Source organism: Crocodylus porosus, unplaced genomic scaffold (genome assembly GCF_001723895.1).
Source record: "Crocodylus porosus isolate Cpor-Errol unplaced genomic scaffold, CroPor_comp1, whole genome shotgun sequence".
Taxonomy (NCBI): domain Eukaryota; kingdom Metazoa; phylum Chordata; order Crocodylia; family Crocodylidae; genus Crocodylus; species Crocodylus porosus.
In genome coordinates, this window is record NW_017728914.1 from 11097827 (window position 1) to 11120004 (window position 22178).

The 22178-nt window shown below is 40.6% G+C and overlaps 1 protein-coding gene across 3 annotated transcripts in view; it reads right to left on the bottom strand.

Moving 5' to 3' along the window:
• TENM2 (teneurin transmembrane protein 2) overlaps nucleotides 1-22178 on the bottom strand; it is a 1069972-nt gene that overhangs the window by 47613 nt on the left and 1000181 nt on the right. For all 3 annotated transcript variants that reach the window (XM_019534873.1, XM_019534872.1, XM_019534874.1), the window contains 5 exons: nucleotides 20310-20520; nucleotides 7134-7253; nucleotides 5229-5490; nucleotides 4184-4451; nucleotides 2162-2305 (listed from right to left, as the gene is read on the bottom strand). In XM_019534873.1, the coding sequence (XP_019390418.1) occupies nucleotides 2162-2305; nucleotides 4184-4451; nucleotides 5229-5490; nucleotides 7134-7253; nucleotides 20310-20520 (1005 nt within the window). The remainder of the gene's footprint in view (nucleotides 1-2161; nucleotides 2306-4183; nucleotides 4452-5228; nucleotides 5491-7133; nucleotides 7254-20309; nucleotides 20521-22178) is intronic.

The window sequence follows — 22178 nt, forward strand, 5'->3', positions numbered from 1 at the left end:
TATATATTATATATATATTATATATAGAAAAGTGTGTGTGTGTGTATATATATATATATATATAAATAATCATTTCATATTGATTAGAACATTCATTATATATTAGGGGTGTGTGAAACGGACCATATTTGATTTGGATTTGGCCCAAAGTGGGGAGAGTGATTCAATTTGTTGATTCAGATCACTGTCCCCAATTTGATTTGGCTGAATCCAAATCTGAAGATTCAATGCTGATTCAGAGAATCAGTGATTCGGCCACAGAAACAGCTTTAAATGTTTTTTCTACATACCTTGAGGTACCAGGTGCAGCTTGTGAATGCAGAGATGGTGGGGTGGATGGAGCGTCCCACAGGAGTGTGGTGAGGCCCCCGCATGCTCAGCAGGAAACCCAGAAGTGGACAGGAAATACTTCTGGTCCAGTTCTGGATCTGCTGGGGAGCACGCCAACTTGGCAATTGGCCACAGGGGGACCACAGGTGCCCTCCCAGACCCAGGAGGCACCAGTTGCTGAGCGAGGGGGTGAGACCCCATCCCCCCAGCACGCTTCCTGGAGGACCTGGAAGTGAACTGGAAGTGCTTCTAGTCCACTTCCGGGTCTGCTGCCAAACATGCTGGGGACCGCTCTATGCTCCTGTGGGATGGTCCGTCTCCCCAGCATCTCAGCATTCACGAGTCGCCTGCTACCTTGAGGTATGTAGAAAAAACATTTAAAGCTGTGTCTATGTCCAAATTGTCAAAACTTTCTGAATTTCTTGGAATTGATTCAGAGGGTTCCGATTCGATTTGGAGAGATTAAAGGGTCTCTTGATTCAATTCGGATTCAGAGATTTGGCCACCAAATTGGGCTGAATCTCCACTGAATCGAATCAGCAACCAAAGTTTTGCACAGCCCTATTTTACACACACACACACACACACACACACACACACACACACACACACACTATATTCACTGCCACCATGGCTACATGGAACTGTGCTGCACACCTCTTGCAGTGCCACATTGGGAAGTGACTTTGGCAGGACCATATACTTTTGCCACAACCCTTCCAGTCGAACCCAGCATGCCATCTCCCAGAAACAGAGGCACACGGGAAAGGTGGAACTGCCTCGTGTGCCTGTTTTCAGGAAGCATGTTAGAGTTGAACTTAAAAAAGCCGTAACAGAAATAGGGCACCTGCCTGCATAGCGCACTGTGGGCAAGCATGCCTTTCTGCTGCAGCAACTTCTCAGTCCCGCTCTGATGTGCCTCTTGAAATCAGAGGCGCACAGGGCAGCTTCACTCTGAACTTGTGTTGTAGCACCTCTGGCAGGTTCTCATGGCACTCTGGGGTGCCACAAGTGCCCCACTTGAAAAAATGGAATTGAGTTATTGTGCCCCTTTGGTTACTGATGCTGCATCAACAGTTTGTATAACTGACTGTAGTATTAGTGGCTTAGAGGAGGCATAAATCTATTGACACTGAAAAACATGTCACTGCTGCAAAATTTTCCAAAAGGAAAAATTATGAAGATACCCAACGGCAGGCATTGAGTTTTGACTTGCTAGGACAAGATGGCAGGGTTTCCTCTAATGGGCCTAAATGGATCTATTTTGTCAGCCTTACATCATTTGAATAATTGGCTAAATCAGTTGGAAGTATTTTTGTAGCAGACTTAAATTATCACCAGTAGGTAAGCTGGGACTATTTGGCGTGTCTGCTTGCCACACCTCTGGCTTCTATGATGTTTTATATTAGGGCTATGTTCTGACAGGAGTTTTCCCACTTCTTAGGAATGGTGTCTCCCTGCTCACCCAGTTTGTGTGTTTTAACTTCTCTTGGATATGTCTTTCAGGAGGATTAGAGATGACATGAGCAAACACAGGGAGTTGGGAAAAGTCATGGAGAAGATGAATGAGACAAGATAAAGGAGAAAAGCTTCTGAATTTAAGAAAGTGATGCTATTTAATGGACAATAGGTCCTGTGGTAAAATTACATATAATCATTTTGAGAAATAAAATGCATTTTGGACTTTACAGACTTTTTACAAATATAGCAAGAACTGCAATGGAATGTTCCCCACCCCCCCAGAATTTAACAACAAATTCCTTAAAGACTCTTACAACTAAATAAATTGGCTTTGATTTTATGTAGTTCAGAAAACTGAAAATTGACTCACCACTCTTGACATTAAGTACATGGTGTTTGTCCAAAGACCAGCCTCCTAAATTTGATGGGTCTAGTTCAAATCCTTGCAGCAGCGCTGTCCTCTTCTCCCACAAAATCAAACTGGGGCAAGTCTCATATTCAAAACCCACGGAAACTTAAAAAACAAAAAACAAAAAAGAAAGATAACCTTACTGCCTTCCCAGTGGGCAAAAATGAGTGGACAATGTTCCAAATAGTTGAACAACTGGTTTTCAAACTTTGGCAATAAAAAGGAATGATTATGTTCCACTTTTTCCTCCCACAATATTAAAGTCAGATTTTTTATTTAATTCAACCTTGAAACTTGATTCCCTTCTACTCTGGAGGGACCTGATGACCTTTTCATTGAATAGCTGGCTTTGGGAAGTGACTTGATGAAGGGGGAGTAAGAAAAATCATTAAAAAAGCTAATAAAAATCCTCCTATTAGATGACGAGATTCTAATTTTAATTAGTCTCATATTCACAATATTTATTTATATTTATTGCATGTGGCATATACTAACTCAGTTGAAAGAGGATGGTAGAGTACAGCAGCTTGCACTTGTGTGTGCACGCACATGTCTGTGAGTGTGTGACTTTGTGCGTGTGCGTGTTATATCTATATTCTAACAGGATCTGTGAAAAACTAGAAGAAAGGCGATAATGTGGATTTTTTTAGAAAAGGCCAAAGCATGAAAACAATCGAATCTTTAAAATAAAATGTCCCTTTTCAATTAATTGCAGTTCCTGCATCTTTTTAGCACTGCTATTTCCAGGTGAACCCCCAAAAAAAGATGTAAGATTTTCATGGGCATTTCTTTTCTCTTCTGCTGGAACCAAGAACTCTGGCTAGGTGAATTAAAAATGTTTATAAAACTACGGGACTGAAGCGCACTGGAAGAACCTATTATAATTTCAATTGTGCAACAGTACAAGCAACCTCTAAGAGCAATGTGCACTAGACTGCAGGTGGGCAACAAAATACCAGACATTCCAAATATTAAATTCCATTTTTAACGACCAGTAAATACAGGAATCCTATTATTTTTTCTAACAAATGTGTGCATGACATATCATTCAAAAATAAAATGGTGTAAAAAGGCATGGTTTGCTTTAACTATTTTTGAACAGTAAGTAGATTTTTTGCAGCATTCTTAAATCAGTCACTGTAGACCAGGGAGCTGGACTTAGAGACCCACATGCTGGGCAGGAGCCATGTGGCTGCACCTTCCTCCTCAGTTTGATTGGGCATGTGATGCCCAGTGCATACCCCCACAATTGCCACCATCACTTCCCCACACTACCTGCTTCCTGAAGCAGCACAGCAGGGGCAAGAGGAGGAGGAGGAGGAGATACTGGAGGCAGACAGAACTGAGCAGTACTTGGGTGGCTGCAGCAGCCCTGCTGGGAAGCTGTGTGTGCTGGCTGGGGCCACTGGTGGGCGCAGGCGGGAGTGTGGCACAGGTTGCAATGGGTGGGTGTGGGAGGGGCTTGGCCCCATGCAGAATGCACAGGGGCAGCAGTGGACTGGATGGGGGTGGACAGGGAGCAGACCACACCTGCACCACCCAGGCTCTGCTGCATGTGCCCCCTGCTCCCCTCCCCTCCTGCTGCCTCCAACCCTGACTGGCCCCTTGGACCTGACCCCCACATGTATGTGCATACCCACCCACTCACAACTCCCCCTGTCCCCCCACCTATCCCCCCTTACAATATACACGAGTAAGACCTTATTTTGAGTGATTATGCATTCACCTCTATATAAATTACTAAAAAAAACATAAATCAAGACAATAATTATTTTTTGAAATATAATTATAGTAGATGCTTGATTTTTTTAATTCCGTTTGTTTACCATCTATAATCTTATACCATCTATAAGATTTTATGTGTGGGCCCCTGACAGCCCACCAAACTCATTTAGTGGCTCTCCAGCTGAAATAATTGCCCACCCTGTTGTACATGCTACAGTTGTCATCCAAACATTTTACTATTTGAATGTGATGACATACCTACAGCATCCGACAGACCATAAACCTTTTGACCATATGCATCTGTTTTATCCCAGATAAATGTATATGCCAAGTTGGGGGATGCTTGAAATGACTTTTGAAACAGATGCCCTTCCACAGCTACCATCAAATGAACTTTAATTAGGTTCAGAGGCACAAGAGACTGGGTCATGGTGATTTTAAGCAAAGATTTGTATCCAGCAGTACGAGAACTCAGATAGCAGAGCTTTACACTAGAGCCAGGAATCTCAATTTCTTCATGAAGAACCTGGATAGAAACACAGAGCAGACATATTATACTTATACTATGCTTCATTTGGAAGAGATATCTGTTTGCACCCTACTTACAAATTAATGACTTTCTACTGCTGGGAATTTGCCGCTTTGCCTTACAGCAGTGATTCAGTCTAGGTTCTGATTTCTAGATTAATAATTATTTGGTCACTGTTGTTTCCTTTTTAAAAGCACACCGTTGGCAAAAGTGTAAATAAGAACAGCAGGCTTTATTGCTACTTATATGCAAGGGGGCCACAAGAGGCTGCAATTATATGAACCTGCAACTTCCTCTGACAATCGGTATAAAGCAATAGGGATGCCATAAATGAATAAAGCAGCAATAATAATAATAGCAGTGTAGATCATTAAATAACTCGTTATCATTTATCCCCATGACTAACATAAGAAGCAGCAGCAGCTTCTGGTTAGTTGCCCACACAAAGATTTTACAAAATTCTCTTGAAACCATTTAAGCTATAGCTAGAAATATAAAAAGGCTTAATATTACATATGATAACGGAAGAGTGGAAGATAGTCAAGAGAGATGTCCATGTGAAATAAACTTAGCACATTTTCTTCAGACTTTATTAGTGATATCTGTCCTTTAGCTCACCTGATAGAATGGATGTACAAAGCTCCCACTTGAAATCTCATCTACACCAAGTCTAGCCAGTGCAAGGTGAAACCCTGATAACTAGTATGTCTTGGGAAGGTGGCCACTGCAGGGAGTACTTGTTTTTAATATACTTTTCACTAATGCTGTTCATACCTGGGTTTCTGGTACTATGGGATTTCGACCAGGAGCATCACTGAAGAATGTAGAAAGTGGTGATGAAATGATGACTGGGTCAGGGCGGACAAAGCCACTTAGGTCACAGCTGGGAATGGAGTTCTCCTCAGTCTTCATCACCAGAGTATCCATAGCATAGAAGCTATTCCATGGCAACCACACTGTCCTTTCTTGACTCATAAATGGGGCCCGCTCAAAGTGCAGACTTAGGGATGCCCCACCATTTGCGACCAAGTCAAACCTAGGAAAATGTGGGTTTAGCACAAGAGGTGAGCATTACCATGGTAATAGCATGCCCAGCAAATTGAAATCAATGTTAAATTCAAAACACGCATATTGCTGGGTTTTTGGTTGTAGCCATGTTGGTCTAAGGACATAGCCAGGCAAGGTTCGTTGAGTATATGCGATATCTTGTATTAGACTAACTGAGTTGGCCCTATACTCAGTTTGTCTAATAAAAGATATCCCATTTACTCAGACATGCATATCGTGGTTCAAACTACTGGCATTTAGATGCGGACCCTTTTAAAGTCCTAAGCAGCTGGTTGGAATCCAATGAAGATCAGAAGGGACTTGAAGCCGCTCTTACAAGTCCAGTTCCTATGTGAACAAGAGTCCATATCTCAAAATTACCAAGGTCATCAGCATATTTGCTGTTACAAATAGTTTCCACTGAGAGAGCTACCCCTTATATAGCCTGACCACTGCATTATCTTTTCACTCGTAATTGTGTCCATCTAGGTATTGTGTCACATGTAACTAATAGAGTAGCAAGGAGAAACTTGTGCAGCCTCTCTTCTGTGAATAAACAGAATTGCTGTCCCAAGGAACAATGATCTGGCATCTTTCAAGGCACTAAACAATTACTTCAAAAGCTGCTGGATTTATGTGATTTGCACATGTAGCCATGTATCCCCCTCAACCTTTGGAGATCTATTGAAAAGAAATAAAATACTTACTGATCCCTTTCCCACTAGGGATAAAAATGGTTAGTTTTCATGCACAAATTGGCTGATGGCAATGCAATACTGGGATAATATAAAACAATATCTTATCAGGGTTTAACTCGCTACTGCAGTACTTCACTCTTACGTCAGTGTAACTTCATTAAAATCAACAACATTATACTAATGTGATAATGTAGTAGGATGGTGGAATGTAAGTAAATTTATACCCTCCCTATAGTTCAACTGATTCTTGTCAATTATTTCAGTTCAATTTTTTGGAAGATAAATACACATAAAACTGCAAATATTTACAGTGCATTTGCTATGGCTGTTTTATTTTAGTTGCCATAGCCAATAAATTATACAAACCATGACACTCATTTTTGTTTGGGCTGAACTTGTATGCATTTCCAATCAGAAGACACAAGGGGAGAAAAGCACTTCTTCACACAGCAGGGAATTGTCTAAGTATATTCAATTAGAATCTTGTGATTATATTCTACCCCGAAGAAACTCTAAAGATACAGGATCTTCAAAAGAGAAAGACAGAGGCAGAAGGGAACTTTTAACAAAATATACTGCTCTATAATGGTACTTTTTCAGCAGTGTTGGCCTGTCTTGCATTTTAAAATGAAATATTTCTGGTCTCAGCTGGATATTGCTGTAGTCCACAAATGTTTTCATAGATACAGAGCAATTTATTTGAAAGGAAGTCTGACTGCTAACACATTATTATCAAAAGTCACCCTTTTCATATTTATTTTCAGTTAGCATTCAAAATGCCATGTGAAAAATTACTTTTGTGTTTACTTGATAGCTCTTTGGCCCAGTAGGAATTCCATGCCTGATACCACATGGTTCCACTAGATAGCACCATCTGTTAATCTGCACTGATATTACATACTAAGCAGGCACAGAATGAAATAAATACACTTACGTGCCATCCTGGCGAGTGATGGTGTAGCCGTACATTGGATACTTGACAAATGACACATTGACTCCGACGAGTGGAGTTCCATCTGTAGTCACTACTTGGCCTCTTATAAGAGACACAAGGCTGAAAAAGAAACACAATTAGTATTAGTTACAAAAACAAGGCCTATGGTGTATAAAAACAGAGAAGGAGCATTCTTGTGATCTCATTTAGTTCAATGTAGCATAGATCAAAATACTGCCCAGGTCTGCTGGTACTCAAATCAAAGAAATTCATGCTTACTCTATATAGACAGATCAATATTTGGTAACTGGAAGTTAGTATGTTATCTGTCCTGGTTAAATGTACTTGCTGAACCAAGTCTTGCTACATTTCCCTGCAGAGAATAAAATGCCATATGACTTCACAGAAACAGGGTTGTTGTGAAAGTCACTCCTAACAATGCAACATGACTTGGGATAACATTTTTTTAAAGTGCCTAAGAAGGTTGGGAGTCTAAGTTCCATTTTCAGAAGTGACTTTAGCATTCAGGATCATATTTTCAAAAGTATTTAAGATTCTAAAGATGCAGATGTGCACTTAGTACAGTTTTAAAAAGTGTCTAAGGTTTAGACTAAACAATTTAGGTGTTGAAGCCTCATTAAAATGGAAATTAGGTACTTCATCTACTGAGGTGCTTAGAAAATTACCCGAGGTGTAGATTTACTCTTTAGGTTTTTAAGTACTTTTGAAAATGTGACTAACAGCTCAGTCACTTCTGAAAATGGCACCTGCTGTTTTAGGTGCATAGTGACATATGGCTTTGTGTATCTGATGTACACTGGTCTAAGTCCATTGACTTCAGTGTAACTGCTAATTGGTATAAGCATAAGTGTAACCAGATCTCCTTGCTTTTTGACAGCTGTCTTTTTCTTAACAGAGTTCTCTCATCTTTTGAAGGTTGTATAACCATCAGATCAACAATATCATGTCTTCAGATATTCTACTTCCCGTGTAAGTGTCAAAGCTGGGAATTTTCCGACAAAATAAAACAACAGAAAAACAAAACCTGTCACAAGAACGTTTCCATGTTGACAAAACCTTCCAGAGGAAAGACTTCGCAGGATTGAATTTCAGGTCAAAACCAGAGAGATACTTATCCCAGAATAGTCATTAGCTTATGACACTAACCTGGGATGTAGGAGAATTAGGGACTTGAATCTTTCTGTCTTCCACATCCCAGATACCACCTAAGCATAAGACAACTGGCTATTCTGAGATGGGTCTCTCTCCTTCTTCCAGAAAACGTTCACAAGTTCTCAGTTTCATCCAAATGCACAGTGGGAAACTTTGGTGGGTTAGGAAAACTGCCTTGCTCTTAGAAGCTCCTAATTTGTTGCTACTTTGAATATTTCTTGTTCTAAAATCAACTTTTGTCCTCTAATACTCTGTTAAACTCCCGATGTCAGTCAAAACAGAGATGGAAAGGCACCATGTAGAATATTGGTGGTTTGAACAATTAATTTTTCAAATTAAGTTACATAAGGCTCATTCACATTTTTGAATGTCTGACATATGTAAACCTTGCCTTGTATATCCCTACGTCCTAGTTTTCATGTTGTCAACAGGAAAAAATAGAAATTTGTCTAAATAATGAATACGGAAAATACAATTGAGTTTCAAGTTAAAAATCCCTATTTCACCATGAAATTCCCATTTCACCATGAAATGTTTGCACTATTTTCTTCTACCTTCTATTTGCATCTATGTGGAAGAGCTAGAACATGAAAGGCTTCATTTTTGAGCTGGCAGACAAGGTAAATCTGATATATTTTATTAGACCAACTCAAATAGTTGGAAAAAATCTTCTTTGCAAGCTTTTGGGTATAAATACCCTTCTTCAGGGTGAGGAAGCATCTGCAGTTGGTTTGTGCTCTTCCTGGGTGGAATGAATAGTAAAAAAGCCAGAGGCTGGTATGCATGCAAGAAAGCCAGTCAATGAAGATGAACACTGAGGAGTCAGCAGGTGAGAGAAAGGTTCGGCAAGGGGAGGGGAATGAATGTAGCTGGTAAATAGTAGAGAGGTACTTGGGAAGTCAGATGTTAGGCAGGTTATAATGTGTCAAAAATCCAATGTCTATATTTAGTCCTTGGTTTTTTGTATCCAGTAGGTTGACAAAGTGAAGTTCATAGGCTCATCTGTGAAAGGTGTTTTGTAAATTCCCTTTGAGGATTAGAACTGAGGGATTGGAGAGAGAGTGATTTTTTTTTTTGTGAGAAATGTGCCCCCACAGGTACTTGGGTATTCTTGTCTTTGATACATTTTTGGTGTGCTTTCATTCTGGTATGCAGTTCTTTGGTCTCTCCTATGTATTTTCCATCAGGGTATTTGGTGCATTGCACGAGATATACAGGAGACCCTCGCCATTCACAGGGAATATGTTCTCGTATCCCCCACAAATGGCAAAATCTGTAAATAAGGCACAAATGGCGAAATCTGCAAATAAGGCCTGGTAGCTGTGGGGGCACAGCTGTGCTGCCGAAGGTAGGAGCCCAGTGCTGGTGGCAGGAGCACGGTGGTGGCAAGTGCAGACCTCCCAAGGAGGTATATTAAAGATGCAGGTTTGATATTCGCAAATATTTGAAACCATGAATGCTGAACCCGTGAATAGTGAGGGTTTCCTGTATTATGTTTCTGGAGGTGCATAACAACCTCTGGCTTCTTTACTATTCATTCCATCCAGAAAGAGCACAGACCAACTGCAGATACTTCCTCAACCTGACAAAGGGTATTTATACCCAAAAGCTTGCAAATAAGAATTTTTCCAACTAGCTGAGTTGGTCTAATAAAAGATATCAGATTTACCCAAAGAACCTTGTCTGCCTATGTCCTTAGACCAACACAGCTACAACCTATACCCCTGCAACATGGAAGATACAATTTTTTAACTGACCCTGTGCTGCCCGGACTTTTCCTTAATAGATTTTGGGTAATTTGGCATGTGTAAAATCTTGACACCTACAGCACCTGGACTGACCCCTAGCTTTAAGACGAGGAAATTAACTCATGTGCTTTTTGCCAAAATCTGTCAAAATTCACATGAATTTTGGGGTAGATATAATGCTAGATATAATGGGTACCCCCCCAAAGGTCAACTGGCAAAGAGTTTCAGATCCCAAGACACATTTGTCTTTATTAGCAATACCAGGGATTATTTTTAGACCTTTTTATGAACTCTGAAATGTTTAAAATGCTCTAATGTGAATTTCTAATTGGCTACTTCATTTTTCTGTTATTCCAGCCGCATTCTTTTGATAGCAAAGAAGAAAGACCTAACTAATTCATGAAAATAATCCTTTCTAGTGCTTTTTGTAGACATTAAATCAAGATTTATTGACCTTCTGGGTCAAATATTAATTTCTGAAATTAGCATATTGTAGCATGATATTGACCTCCATAAAAATCCATGCTTGTTGCAGAAAATATAACTCAGAATGCTTTAGAACAAGCCAAAGATATTTATATTACTAGTTTTTTTCTCAACGTATCCTCTTTTAATAATCACTTACACACCTAGAAGGTTGCAAAGAAGGCTACCACCATGTGATTTTTTAATCTATATTTTCTCAAAATCTTTAACAGTATTAGTCACACACCTTTATTCTACAGTGTCCTTTATATTTTTAAATATCATAGTTAAAGTGTTATCAAAATTGATAATATAAATTCATTGCTATCTGTGATTACTTCCATGCAATAATAAAGCTGCAGGTAGCAGAAACTAACATATAAGTTAATGTGGTTCTTCATTCATGCCATTTGTGTTCCTCTTTTAAATCTGTTTTCAGGGCTATTTCCTCATAGAAGCTTGAAAACAATTATTTTCCTCATCCAATTTTGTTCCTTCTTCCACCTGATAGAAATCAAATGTGAATGGAGGTGAAATTAACATGGCTCTTTTTGTTCAACAGCTTCATTTAACCACATCTCTGTTCGTGCACCAGAGGGATCAATGAGATCAACATGATTTTAGCAATCACGTTTCTGTTATTAGTTCCTTTGGAAGAATTGGGGGAGGGAACTAAAGATTTCTTTCTTTCTTGTATTAAAAGAAGCAGTAGCTGTTTCCTTCCCCTTTTTCTCTTTTGTCTCTTGGCAATGGAATGGCAGGGAAACCAAGGAAGGGGCTTGTTACCATTTACAGCACTTTCCCCTGCACAGATTGACAGCTTCAATGTATGTAAATTTTTGGGTTGGACCCCTGGAAAGCAACTGTCTGAAATTCATCTCAGCATTTAAACCTCCATCTTCACAATTTTTAATTTGGACATAAAAATGTGGTTCTATCTATGATTCAAAATTTGAGATAACAGCCTTGGGGTAAAAAACTGTATAAGCACTTAAGTGGTTTTGAGAAGTGCTACTTCTGCTCAGATTTCCAAAGGTATTTAGATTTCTAAGCTGCAGGTAGGTGCCTAATTGGATTTTCAAAAGTGTTTAAATAGGAGTTAGGTGCTTAACTGGCCTCTGTGTTTTTAAGAATCTCACTGAGCACCTATTGGCCTCTTTAGACATTTGAATACTTGGAACTTAGGACTTAAGTCCTATTAACTTTGACTTTTGAAAACAGGACTGGAGCTCCTGACATATTTGATCACTTCTGAAAATTTTATTCAATTTAATTAGCAGCAACATTTTTCAACCATGGCTGGAATTTTCAAAGCAGCCTTGGGAGCTTAGGTGTCTAATTCCCATTGACTTTGGATGTGTAAGTCTCTGTTTTGTTTGAAAAGTCCGGCCCTTAGCTATGAATGTATATTTGACTATTTTGAAGATAAAAGCCTGAAAGCACAGTAGGATGGATGATTTCTACCTTGTAATTTATGTATTTATTTTTGGTTACTGCCTATTAAGGCAATGTTATAGCACTACCTATTATTCCATGTTATAGCATTATTAAGCACTTTTAGCATTTTTATGGACACAAGCCTAAATGTATTTTTCCCTATGAATCTACATGGACAAAGGAGAATGGAAGTTAAGGTAAACTAAAATGGAATTTCAAACTTGAATTTTTATTTCATAATACATATGGTCTCTAATGTGTCAAGACTGACCACCAAGGATCCTGGTTTTCTCTGTTTAAAAATAGCAAATTATCTGATTTAAAAAACTGATTAATTAACTAATTAATTCTGATTAAACACCTCTAACTCTGTGTTTCTCCATGAACTATATTACCACTATATAAACACCACTATATATATACCACTGATACCTGATATATATAGGTATCAGTTGAACACATTTTATTGATATATTTATAATTGTAAAGCAATTTGGAAGCTTATCAATGTTTCAATCACTATAATAAAATAAATTCTAAATACCTATACACTTTGGCATTTGATTTGGAGTTTTTTATTATGGAAAATCAAGTTACTTCTGACCCCTCTGCTCACCAGGGTGCAGGTTCAGCTGCAGCTGTCCCCCCACACTGCTTTGTGATAATGAGTAGCTGTGATATGCCAGTGGCCTACCCATGACATTGCCCTTTACTCTCAAGCCACAGCCCCCCTGGTCCTGCCAGTGCCCCTTACTCCCCACCCATCACCCCCTGCTGCACTTAGCCCTGCTGGAGGGGCCCCCCAGATGCTAGGACTGATTGCACCTGCTGCAGCCAAAGAAGAGCACAGAGCCTGGAGCCCAGAGCTGGCTTCGCTTCCCCTGTGGGCAGCATGGCTGGAGCACAGCTGGTGGTGTGGGGAGGGTGGATGTGGGCTGGTGGCTGAAGTCTGGCGGCTGTGGGCTCAGGGCTCCCCACCCAGCTGCCACCCCTCCCCCCACCAGGGACCTCCACAGCCCAGTGAGCAGGACCTGGTGCAGCTCGTTAGAGCAGGACAGAGCTGCTCATTGTTGCTGCTGGGAGCCCTGCATCACCTTAGCAAGGTGCCCCCTGCGCACCCAGCAGCAGTGGGGGATGCAACTCTGCACTACCACTCCTGCTGCTGCTGGCTGGCAGGGGATGCTGCACTACGGCAGCACAGGCCTACCAGCAGCAGCACTGAGGTTTCTCACTCCTCTCTGCTCTGCCATGCTGGGTCCTGCCTTCTGGGCCACAGAGGGGAAGGGCAGCAGGGCAAGAAGCACCAAGCCCACAGCCACCAGCCCACATCTGCCCCCACCCTGTGCAGAAATCTGGGGGGCATGTGTCCCCATGCCCCCCCCCGGAGTGCTCACAATGGCGGGGAACCCCCTTCCCACTGCCCCCTGGACAACCTGCCTGCAGTGCTGTCCCGCTCCCTGCCCGGGCTCTGCGGCTGCATGTTCCCACCCCAGTCCACAAGCCTCAGGCCCCACAGCACTGCCCCCAGCTGGGCAGCACCCCCGCAGCCTGCCCAACTCCCTCCCTCCTTCACTATGGCTGACTCACTTCCTCCCCCCCCACCTCCCCCCCCCGAACCCAAGACTTACCTGTGGGGATCTGTGGGAGCTGCTCTCACACTGCTTATCTGCCATGTGTGCATGTGCACATGCACGTGGTACCCCCTTCCTGATCACCCTCCACCTGCTCTCCCCAGCCCCTTGCAGGCTGGAGCTCTGCAAGCCTGCAAGCAGAAACCTGCTGTTTCCCACACTTTTTTCCTTTACAGGAGACAACCTGCATTTTTCTCCTTAAAAAGAGAAAATCTGGATGTTTCCCTTTAAATAATAATCTGTGCTTTTCCACATTTTTCCATGGTGAATGGAAAACCTAGATCCCTGCTGATCACTGACTTCTGCAATACTAAGGCAATACATGTCAGAAAAATGAAAGGCACAATACTTCTGAGACAGGCAATAGTATTAATTTGATTCTCTCAATTTGTCAACAGCTAGAGAGTCTAAGCTGAATAGTGAATGGATAAAACTTATTTCAGTGTTTTTATTTTGAAGCCCAATTCTAAATGGAATCATGGAACTTCTACTGATACCAGTGGGAGTTCCAGTTAAACCTATGCTTTATCCTGAGATTAATCAACAAACAAGAAAGTTGTAGTTATGTTTAATAGGAGCAATATTGCTCAGTGGGTAAGACATGAGACTATAAGTCAGACTGCATAGGATCTTTTGTTAGTTCAATCACTATTTCTTTGTACAAATGTCTCTGCAATTCATTTCCTTGCCTATAATACAGGAATAATATATGTAGGCAGGCAGTCATCTATTGCCCTAAGTATTTTAAAATTTATGGATTAGAAGTCCTGTATTTATGTAAATTATCGTTTTCAGAAGATGGCAGGAACAGGGTTACCAGGGAACAGGCTATTCCCATCTTGGTTGGCACAGTGAGGAAATAACTAAACTTTTGATTTGTATGCCACTGTGACAAGATACAGGCTGCTCCTCTTAGCTAGAGCAAATGATGTTGACTGTAAAATATCCACTATCAGATGAGAGATCAGATATGCATCTTATGCCACTGACTGTATCCCTCCTGGGCATATTACACAGCTTGGTGCTTGACCAGTCCTGTCTTCTCTAGTGCTCTCTCATCTTGTTTTTCTCCTCATGCACTATGGCAGCAAAGGAGAGCTACTAGTCGCATTTTAGTCCAGTCATATATATAAAGCCTGTGCATTTTAGGAGACCTTTTTATGACTGGAAATCATTTTTGATTTGCTTAGGATAAAATTTAGCCTTGGGTCACTTTCTTAATTTTGGTGTTTGGCCACCATCTTAAAAAAATGGTGGCCCTGACTAATAGTTGGTAGGGTCAGAAGGGACCTGAGCAGTTCATCCAGTCTGACCCCCTGCCATGGCAGGAAAGAGTACTGGGGTCTAATGAGATGAATAAATATTGGTATCTCAGTACCTATGAGGCTGATTTTGATTTTCTAAATGACTATAAATAGGTACTGTGATAGCCTAAAGACTTTTGTCTGTTGATGAGTATTTAATTGCTCATTGTTTGGCAGCTCTAAGCCATTAAATGTAAAAACCATCAGTATTTACCACTTTTTTGGTAACTCAGTAAGAGTACTTGTTTCAAATGGAAAGTTTTACCATTTATTTCTTCAAAGTCACATTTAATATTATTAGCAACAAAGGTACAAATGATTATGGAACACATTTAAGTAAAATAAAATGTGTCAACTCAAATTTGAAGTCTAGTCTATGACATGGCATACACTATATAGTCTTAATCTAGGTATTCTTCTTTATCACTATCTTCTTCAGATGACTCTAGAACAGTAGCTTTAATTGGCACATCTGACTGTCTATTTTCATTGTTTAGAGACAATTTTACTCCATCTGGCACTCGACTTTTAGTATGCATCTCAGTTTCCAACACATCCAGCACTGGTCTCTACCCAAAATTTGTTGGATAAAGAGTCTGTACATGTTGTGAATTTCTCCATCCATAGACTTGGCAAGTGTGCTCTGAGGCAATGCTGTCTGAAGGAGTCATGGTCCAGAGGAAGTCTTGCAGAATCATAGTGTGCCATTTGCTGCCATTTACATGCATGGGCAGTGGACAAACTATCACTCACAGGATCATTGTAAAGTATTCTGACAGTGAATGAAGCTAGTTTATTGAACAGATCTTCAGTAAGCTCCTCATTTTTTTCAGGGTGTTGCATAGTCACCATGCACGTATCAACTCTTCCAATTGTAAGATTTACTGCATTGAATGTAACTTTACCACATCCAAAGAAACCTCCTGGTGTGTCTACTCTAGTGAATCCATAAATCCCAGGAGCAGCAGATGCTACATTATGCTCTGGAAATAATGAACAGCAGTAGTAGTATGATGGTGCATCTCCTGGTTTCTTCTTGTATATAACTTGCTCAGTTATGCGACTGATGTAGGAAGCGACAACCCATACATCAGTATCTTCAAAATTAAAAATGATGGTGCAGGAATTATCCACTTGAGCTGCATGGAAGAATATCCTTGTGTCAGCCTCACATGGAGATTTCAATACAAAGCATGCATCATGTTCTCTGGATTTTAAATCATAACAGACAAGATTCATTGTGAAGTACAACAGCATGGTGAAGGTAAGAACTCCATTCATTCAAGAGGAAACATTGTTGTCTCATTTTGTTACAATGCCTTGATAGAAATGAGCACCAGGATGCTCCAATAGGCATTTACTGGTCAGAAACAGGATAGATGTTAAGAACAAACCTGAATGACTTTGAGTAACACTGCTGCCCATGCTGTTTTGTACTAATTTTCAACAGTTCTTCATCATAAACATCATTAATGAAATGAAATGAAATGCCACTGCTTGTGGGTGTAGGCCAGTGACATACTTGAAGAAACTGGGAGTATATTCAGACCATGTCTTTCTTGGTGGGACTTTATTCCATAACATTCCAACATTTATTAATGCATGATAATGTGATGGTGGTGAGATTGACTGGAGGTTCATAAACTTTTATTTGACAGGTTTGTGGAATGTCCATGACTTATTTCACTGCAGTAGAGTCAACCATTTTCCTACACTCTAGCTTACAGTTCTCTTTGTTGCAAAAGTCTCACTTTTTGTGTCATGTATTGACTGAGTTCTGGAAGAAAGTTTCTCCAGAATGTTTCCCACGATCACATTACCCTCATCACGGGCTGTGTGGAGCTCTTCTTTACTTCTTCATTTACCTGCTCTCCAGAGCAAAGGGAACAAAGAGTTGGTCAGTTCAGATCCCATGGGTTTGCGCCCCATTCTTCCAGAGCTGTCTTCACTGCAACAACAACCTTGCAGTCCATCTCCATTCTTAACGGACCCAGTTCTGGATGGCAATACAAGGGTTGCTTGAAATGAGCCACCTGTTTTAGTTGTTCCTTAACTGCATAGTACCTGGTTTACTGAGTATGATGATTGCAATCATGGACAGATTCTTGGTAAATCTAATCCAGCCCCCACTTCTTCTGTTCTAGGATTCCTTGCTCATGGTCATTTCAATGACGGTCTGCAGGCAGTTTGCTCTAAGTGAAAAATTGTAGCCATGTACACCTTTTCATCTTCTCCCAGTGTCGTCATTCGCTAGTAATACATTTATTTACCAGTAATACAGGAATGTTAAATAGTTGACATTTCCATAAGCTGCTAATAGTGGAAGCATTGTACGGCAAGTTGATTAATACTCTTTGAAATTAATTCCACTCCTCAGACAATAGTAATGCTGAAAGAGGATTTCAACATCAATAATATAAGATGGAAAATACTTGGCTATATCTGATTCACAACTGAGCATTTCTTCAAACACTGAATATACCAATTCATGAAAAGTAGTTGAACTGATGAATTCATCATGTCAATTTTCTATAGTGATATCTACCAACTGTTTCAAGCTGTGAATTGCTTGAGTATTTTTATGGAGGTATCTATGGATTAACATATTCAGTAAACCTTCTGTTACTAGTTTGTGGAGGCACATTCCTCAGTTGTAATGTTTACCTGAAAACACTCTTTGTGCACCACCTGCAACCACAGCCCCTACAGCAACAGCTAATTCTTTAAGACCACTATGGCCACATCCACACATGCAGGCACATGTGCTTGCAACAGCTCAAATACCAATGGCACAAATTTGTGCCAGAGATTTGTGCCTTAGCACACATGCCTGAACATGCACTTTGGTGTGGGGCAAATTGTGCCAGTTGGGGCAAACTGACCCTGCTAGCTCCTCCCAGATCTTCTGCCAGGGGCAGCCAGAGGCTGGAGCCAGCGCAGGTGCTGGCCCCAGCAGTATAAAAAGCTGTCCTGGCAAGCAGCTTAGGGTTCTTTGCCCTTAGAAGCTTCTGAGGCCCAGCCTGTTGGTATCTGGGGACACTAGCTCTTTGTTCCTGCTGGACTGCTGAAGAAGCCCCAAGCTAGAGTGGCCCCTGCACCCTCTACCCACTGCAGCAGTCTGGCAGTGGAGGCTGGTGCCTGGCTGTGATCTGCTGCCACCTGCAACAGCAACTTCCCCCTTGGACCTGCGGCCCCATGGCTGCATGCCTGCCAGACCCAGACACAGACTGCACACCCACCTGTGTGGGCTGTGATATGGGCACTGCAGCAGAGCCTCCTGCACTTCTGGGCTAGCTGCTAGTGGGCAGCAGGCTGGAGCAGCAGGGGCACAAGGCAGGCATAAAGATGCTCTGGCTGGGTGCTACATGGTCTCATCAGAGGATCCAGCACCTGGTTCCTTCAGGGCATGCTCTGGGAGAATGCCCTGTGCCACTTTTTCCCAGCATGTTTTTTTTTTTATACGAGGATTTTCCAGTATCAAAATTAGAGTCTGCGCTGCAAATATGCAGTGTGGGGAATTTTTTTTCATTCCCAGAGTGCCTCCTGAGGTGTCTCAAACTGCTTTGAGATGCCGCAACAGGCACGTGCTCACTTGTCTGGATGCAGCCTACCTGCATATCTCTTTCCTACAGCATTGAGATAAGACGTTTCTGCGTGAAACCCGCTAAGTATCCCTTTCACACGAGCCCATCTCTTCCCATATTTACAAAAGGCTTCTTCGATATATCTATTCATTGCTTGATCTGCATCAACTGAATCACTGGCATCTTCTTCAGGTCAGCAACTTTTTCGCAACTATCCATCACATCTATAACAACTTTTTTCCTTGGACACTGTGTGTAACATTTAACTTTGTATGTTTCACATTTCATGACATTGCTTTCAAGAGAGCAATGATATCTAGTTAATGCTGGCACCCTTCCATGTAGTTGAATCACTTGGAGAAATGCATGGGCAGTTAACCAGGGCAGCAGTACTCCCTCAGAGCTATCCTCCAATCTTCATGGTTGTGGCTGAGCACGTAATTTGCCACTCCCATAATTTCTGGAAATAACCTGGCAGACTAGACTTTTCTGAACTTCAGGTTTTGGTATAACCAAGGTTGTTGTGTCTGAAATACTTCATTCTTGGTGAAATGAAATTAGTTGCACCAAAATCAAAATTGGCCTCAATTTATTCACCTTGTCAGCCATGGGCGCAATTTTTAAAGATGGTGACCAAATGTCATGATTAAAAATGTGACCCCCCCAAGCTAAATTTCTTCCTTAAAATCTAAGTTATGAATTACATAAATAAAAAAGGTCACTCCCAAAAAACACACAGGCCTCATATATATATGACTAGACTATTTATACACAGGGCCAGAAAATCTTACCAAATATTACATTTAAATGGAAAACAGGAGCAGGGGTTTTTTGTCATTTTTAGACAGTTCTACTTATTTATTTTTAAGGTTTTCTGAATCATCCAGAACAGTTGTATCTAAGCAGCAGCATAGACATAATGCAGCCATGACTCATCTGGCACATAGGGATATGCCATGCTCCTCATTTTGCAGTTAGAGTCACTAAGGTACAGATACATTTAATAACTTGGCTGAGGTAACAAAGGAAGTCTGCAGCAGAGCCAGGAATAAAAACCCAGTTCCCTGGGACCCAGTTCAGTCTCTGATGGCCCATTCTGCTGCCTTAAATAGGAGGATGTGAACAAGTTTATTTTATTAATCAAGTTCTTAAAAAAATACAATGAAGGACTAAAATATAGACACATTTAAATAAAAAACTGTAAAAAGTAAAACACGCTTTTTTCAGGATATTAGGGCATCACATATATATTAATGATGAATTGGGTTTTAGTTTATTTATATATGTAGAATTAGCAACCAACTGTAGAGTAGGCCTGGAGCCTCAAAGATGGAAACTGATCTAGTATGGTAGCATTATAATGTGGAAGCAAAAAGTAAAATGATTTTGTATAAAGAATAAATAATTCAGCAAAATAAAGATACCTAATTTCATTTATCCTTAAAACATTAAAGCTACTTCATTATACCAAAGCCGTATTTCAATATTTGCCCTATCTATACTCTGCAAATTACAACGTTCTTATTAATTGAAAACTAGCATTTCTCCCCTTCGTAAACTGTAGTGTTCTCGTAAGTCTGGGCAAGTGCTTCTCAGTGCAGGAAACCTAGCGCTAGGCTGTGGCATGATGGCAGAATGCAAAGTTAGTGTTATAAAATAAAGGGAATAGTAATAAATTGTGACAGAGTGCCCTCAATAGGATTGTTCCCTGAGACAGAAATGGATATAGCTCCTGAAAGCAGCATTTCACATTAAAACATGAATAAAACCCCTATGATGAATGTATCCAGGCAGTGCATCCAGGCCGATATAATGTAATATTTATAACTGCTACCTGCTGTTGAAGGGGTTTTCTCCTGGAATTATATGAGTACTCTCCTTCCCCACTAAGAGCTTGATTCGATCATAGAATGACTTCACGGTTGGTGAACCAGAGTAGCTCTGTTGTATGATGTCAAGAGGATCACGTGAGCCCCGGCACAGCAGGCTATTTTGACAAGTAGACTGGAGGCAGCAATCTGGGTCTAGGCAGTCCACAAGGCCATCTGAAAGGGGAAGAATCATCAAAGTTCAGCCATCTGTAGTTAGCTACCAAATATGCAGGATTAGGGTCTGGACAAAAGTACACTTTAGCCACTTCAAAAGGGGTGAGGGAGCTGCTACTTGGGAGAACATGCTGTAGCTGTTACGGTGTAAATGCCACATTTGCATGAACCTGTGGCAATACAAGTTAGCTAAACTGCCATAACATTGACCATGGATGAGGTATGGCTAAAGGTGGAGCAGTTTTGCTGCTCCACCTGTAATGTTTGTGTCCATCTGTGCCCTACAGGGACACATTCAAAATAGTGAACACAGTTTAATTGCTTAACCTTACAACATTTGGCAGAGTAAATGTGCCAAATAAAGAGAGGAGGCCAGGACTGTTTTGTCCTTCTTCTGCTTGAACTCCAATTATATTTTGATATGGTTAATTTCTGATTTACATCATTTGACAAGAAATTCAGGCCCAGAGAGGTCCATATTAAGGAGCTAGAGCTGGGAGTAGCGTTAATAGGTGGCAGAAGGAATCAGGAAGATAGGTGTTCAATTCTACTGGACAGGATTTAATGATCAGAGAATTCCTGTGGATATGCTCTGGAGTATTTTTGGATAGGGAGGAAAAGGAAGGGATTTGGTTAAAAGAAAATGGAAAATGCAGCTAGGATGCTTCCCTTCAAAATCTGAATTATTAGGCTATCATGTACTTGGATAAGAAGGGATCAATCATGCTTCTGCTGAGTTCAGTCAACAAACTATGTGTTATATCATCCATCAAACCTGCCTTTAAGAACATCCTAATCTATTTAGAAAGAAACAATGGAATCTGAAACTGGGAGACAGATACTAACCTGCTGAGCAAAGTTGGTCCTACAATTAAATGTATTGTAATATAAATTTATGCACTACCATTTTCTTTTGTCCTCACTAATCTGAAACATGGCATTTAACTGAAGTTCTAGTTTGTGATAATTAATTTAAAGCACTACTTTCCTTTTAGCAAATAAATGATAAGTTGCAGTTATTTACTGATGTTCAAAATTATGAGAATTGATGATTCAATTTACAATATGTTTGAAATATCAGATAGACAAGTTCGAGTTCAGATATTCTTTCTCATATTATGGAACTGAACACCTGAAGGCTTGAGCAACCTGGACACGTTCTGAACACTGTAATCCATAATCATTCCATTGGGTTACTTAAAACCATGTAATTTTTTCCTGAAGAAAGACAAAATGAGTATCTTTAGGGCTTTTTTTTTCTTTTCAATTTTTTTCATATACAAAAGGACTAACTGTACCTTAGAGAAAGAGCGTAAGGAACAGAGCTTTCTGCTTTTTGCAGTTAGCCACATATCTCCTATGGCTTGCACTTGAAGTAAGTGAAAACTCCTATGATCGAAATAACTGTGTCTGATTTTAAAAGAAAACTGCTAAGATATGTTGGCAAGTCTTCATTCAGCACCCATGGAAACATCTTAAGTTAGATGAACATCCTGTTTTTTAGACCTATAGATTTCTTTAAGGTCAGTGGCCTATTCACATTAGGAACTCCATTCATCTTGAAGCCCCTTCCATCCTAGAGGTGGGATTGTTTTTTTCAGCAGTCTATTTTCCACAAACTTTATATAATCAATGTGAGGACATCATTTGGTTCAGAT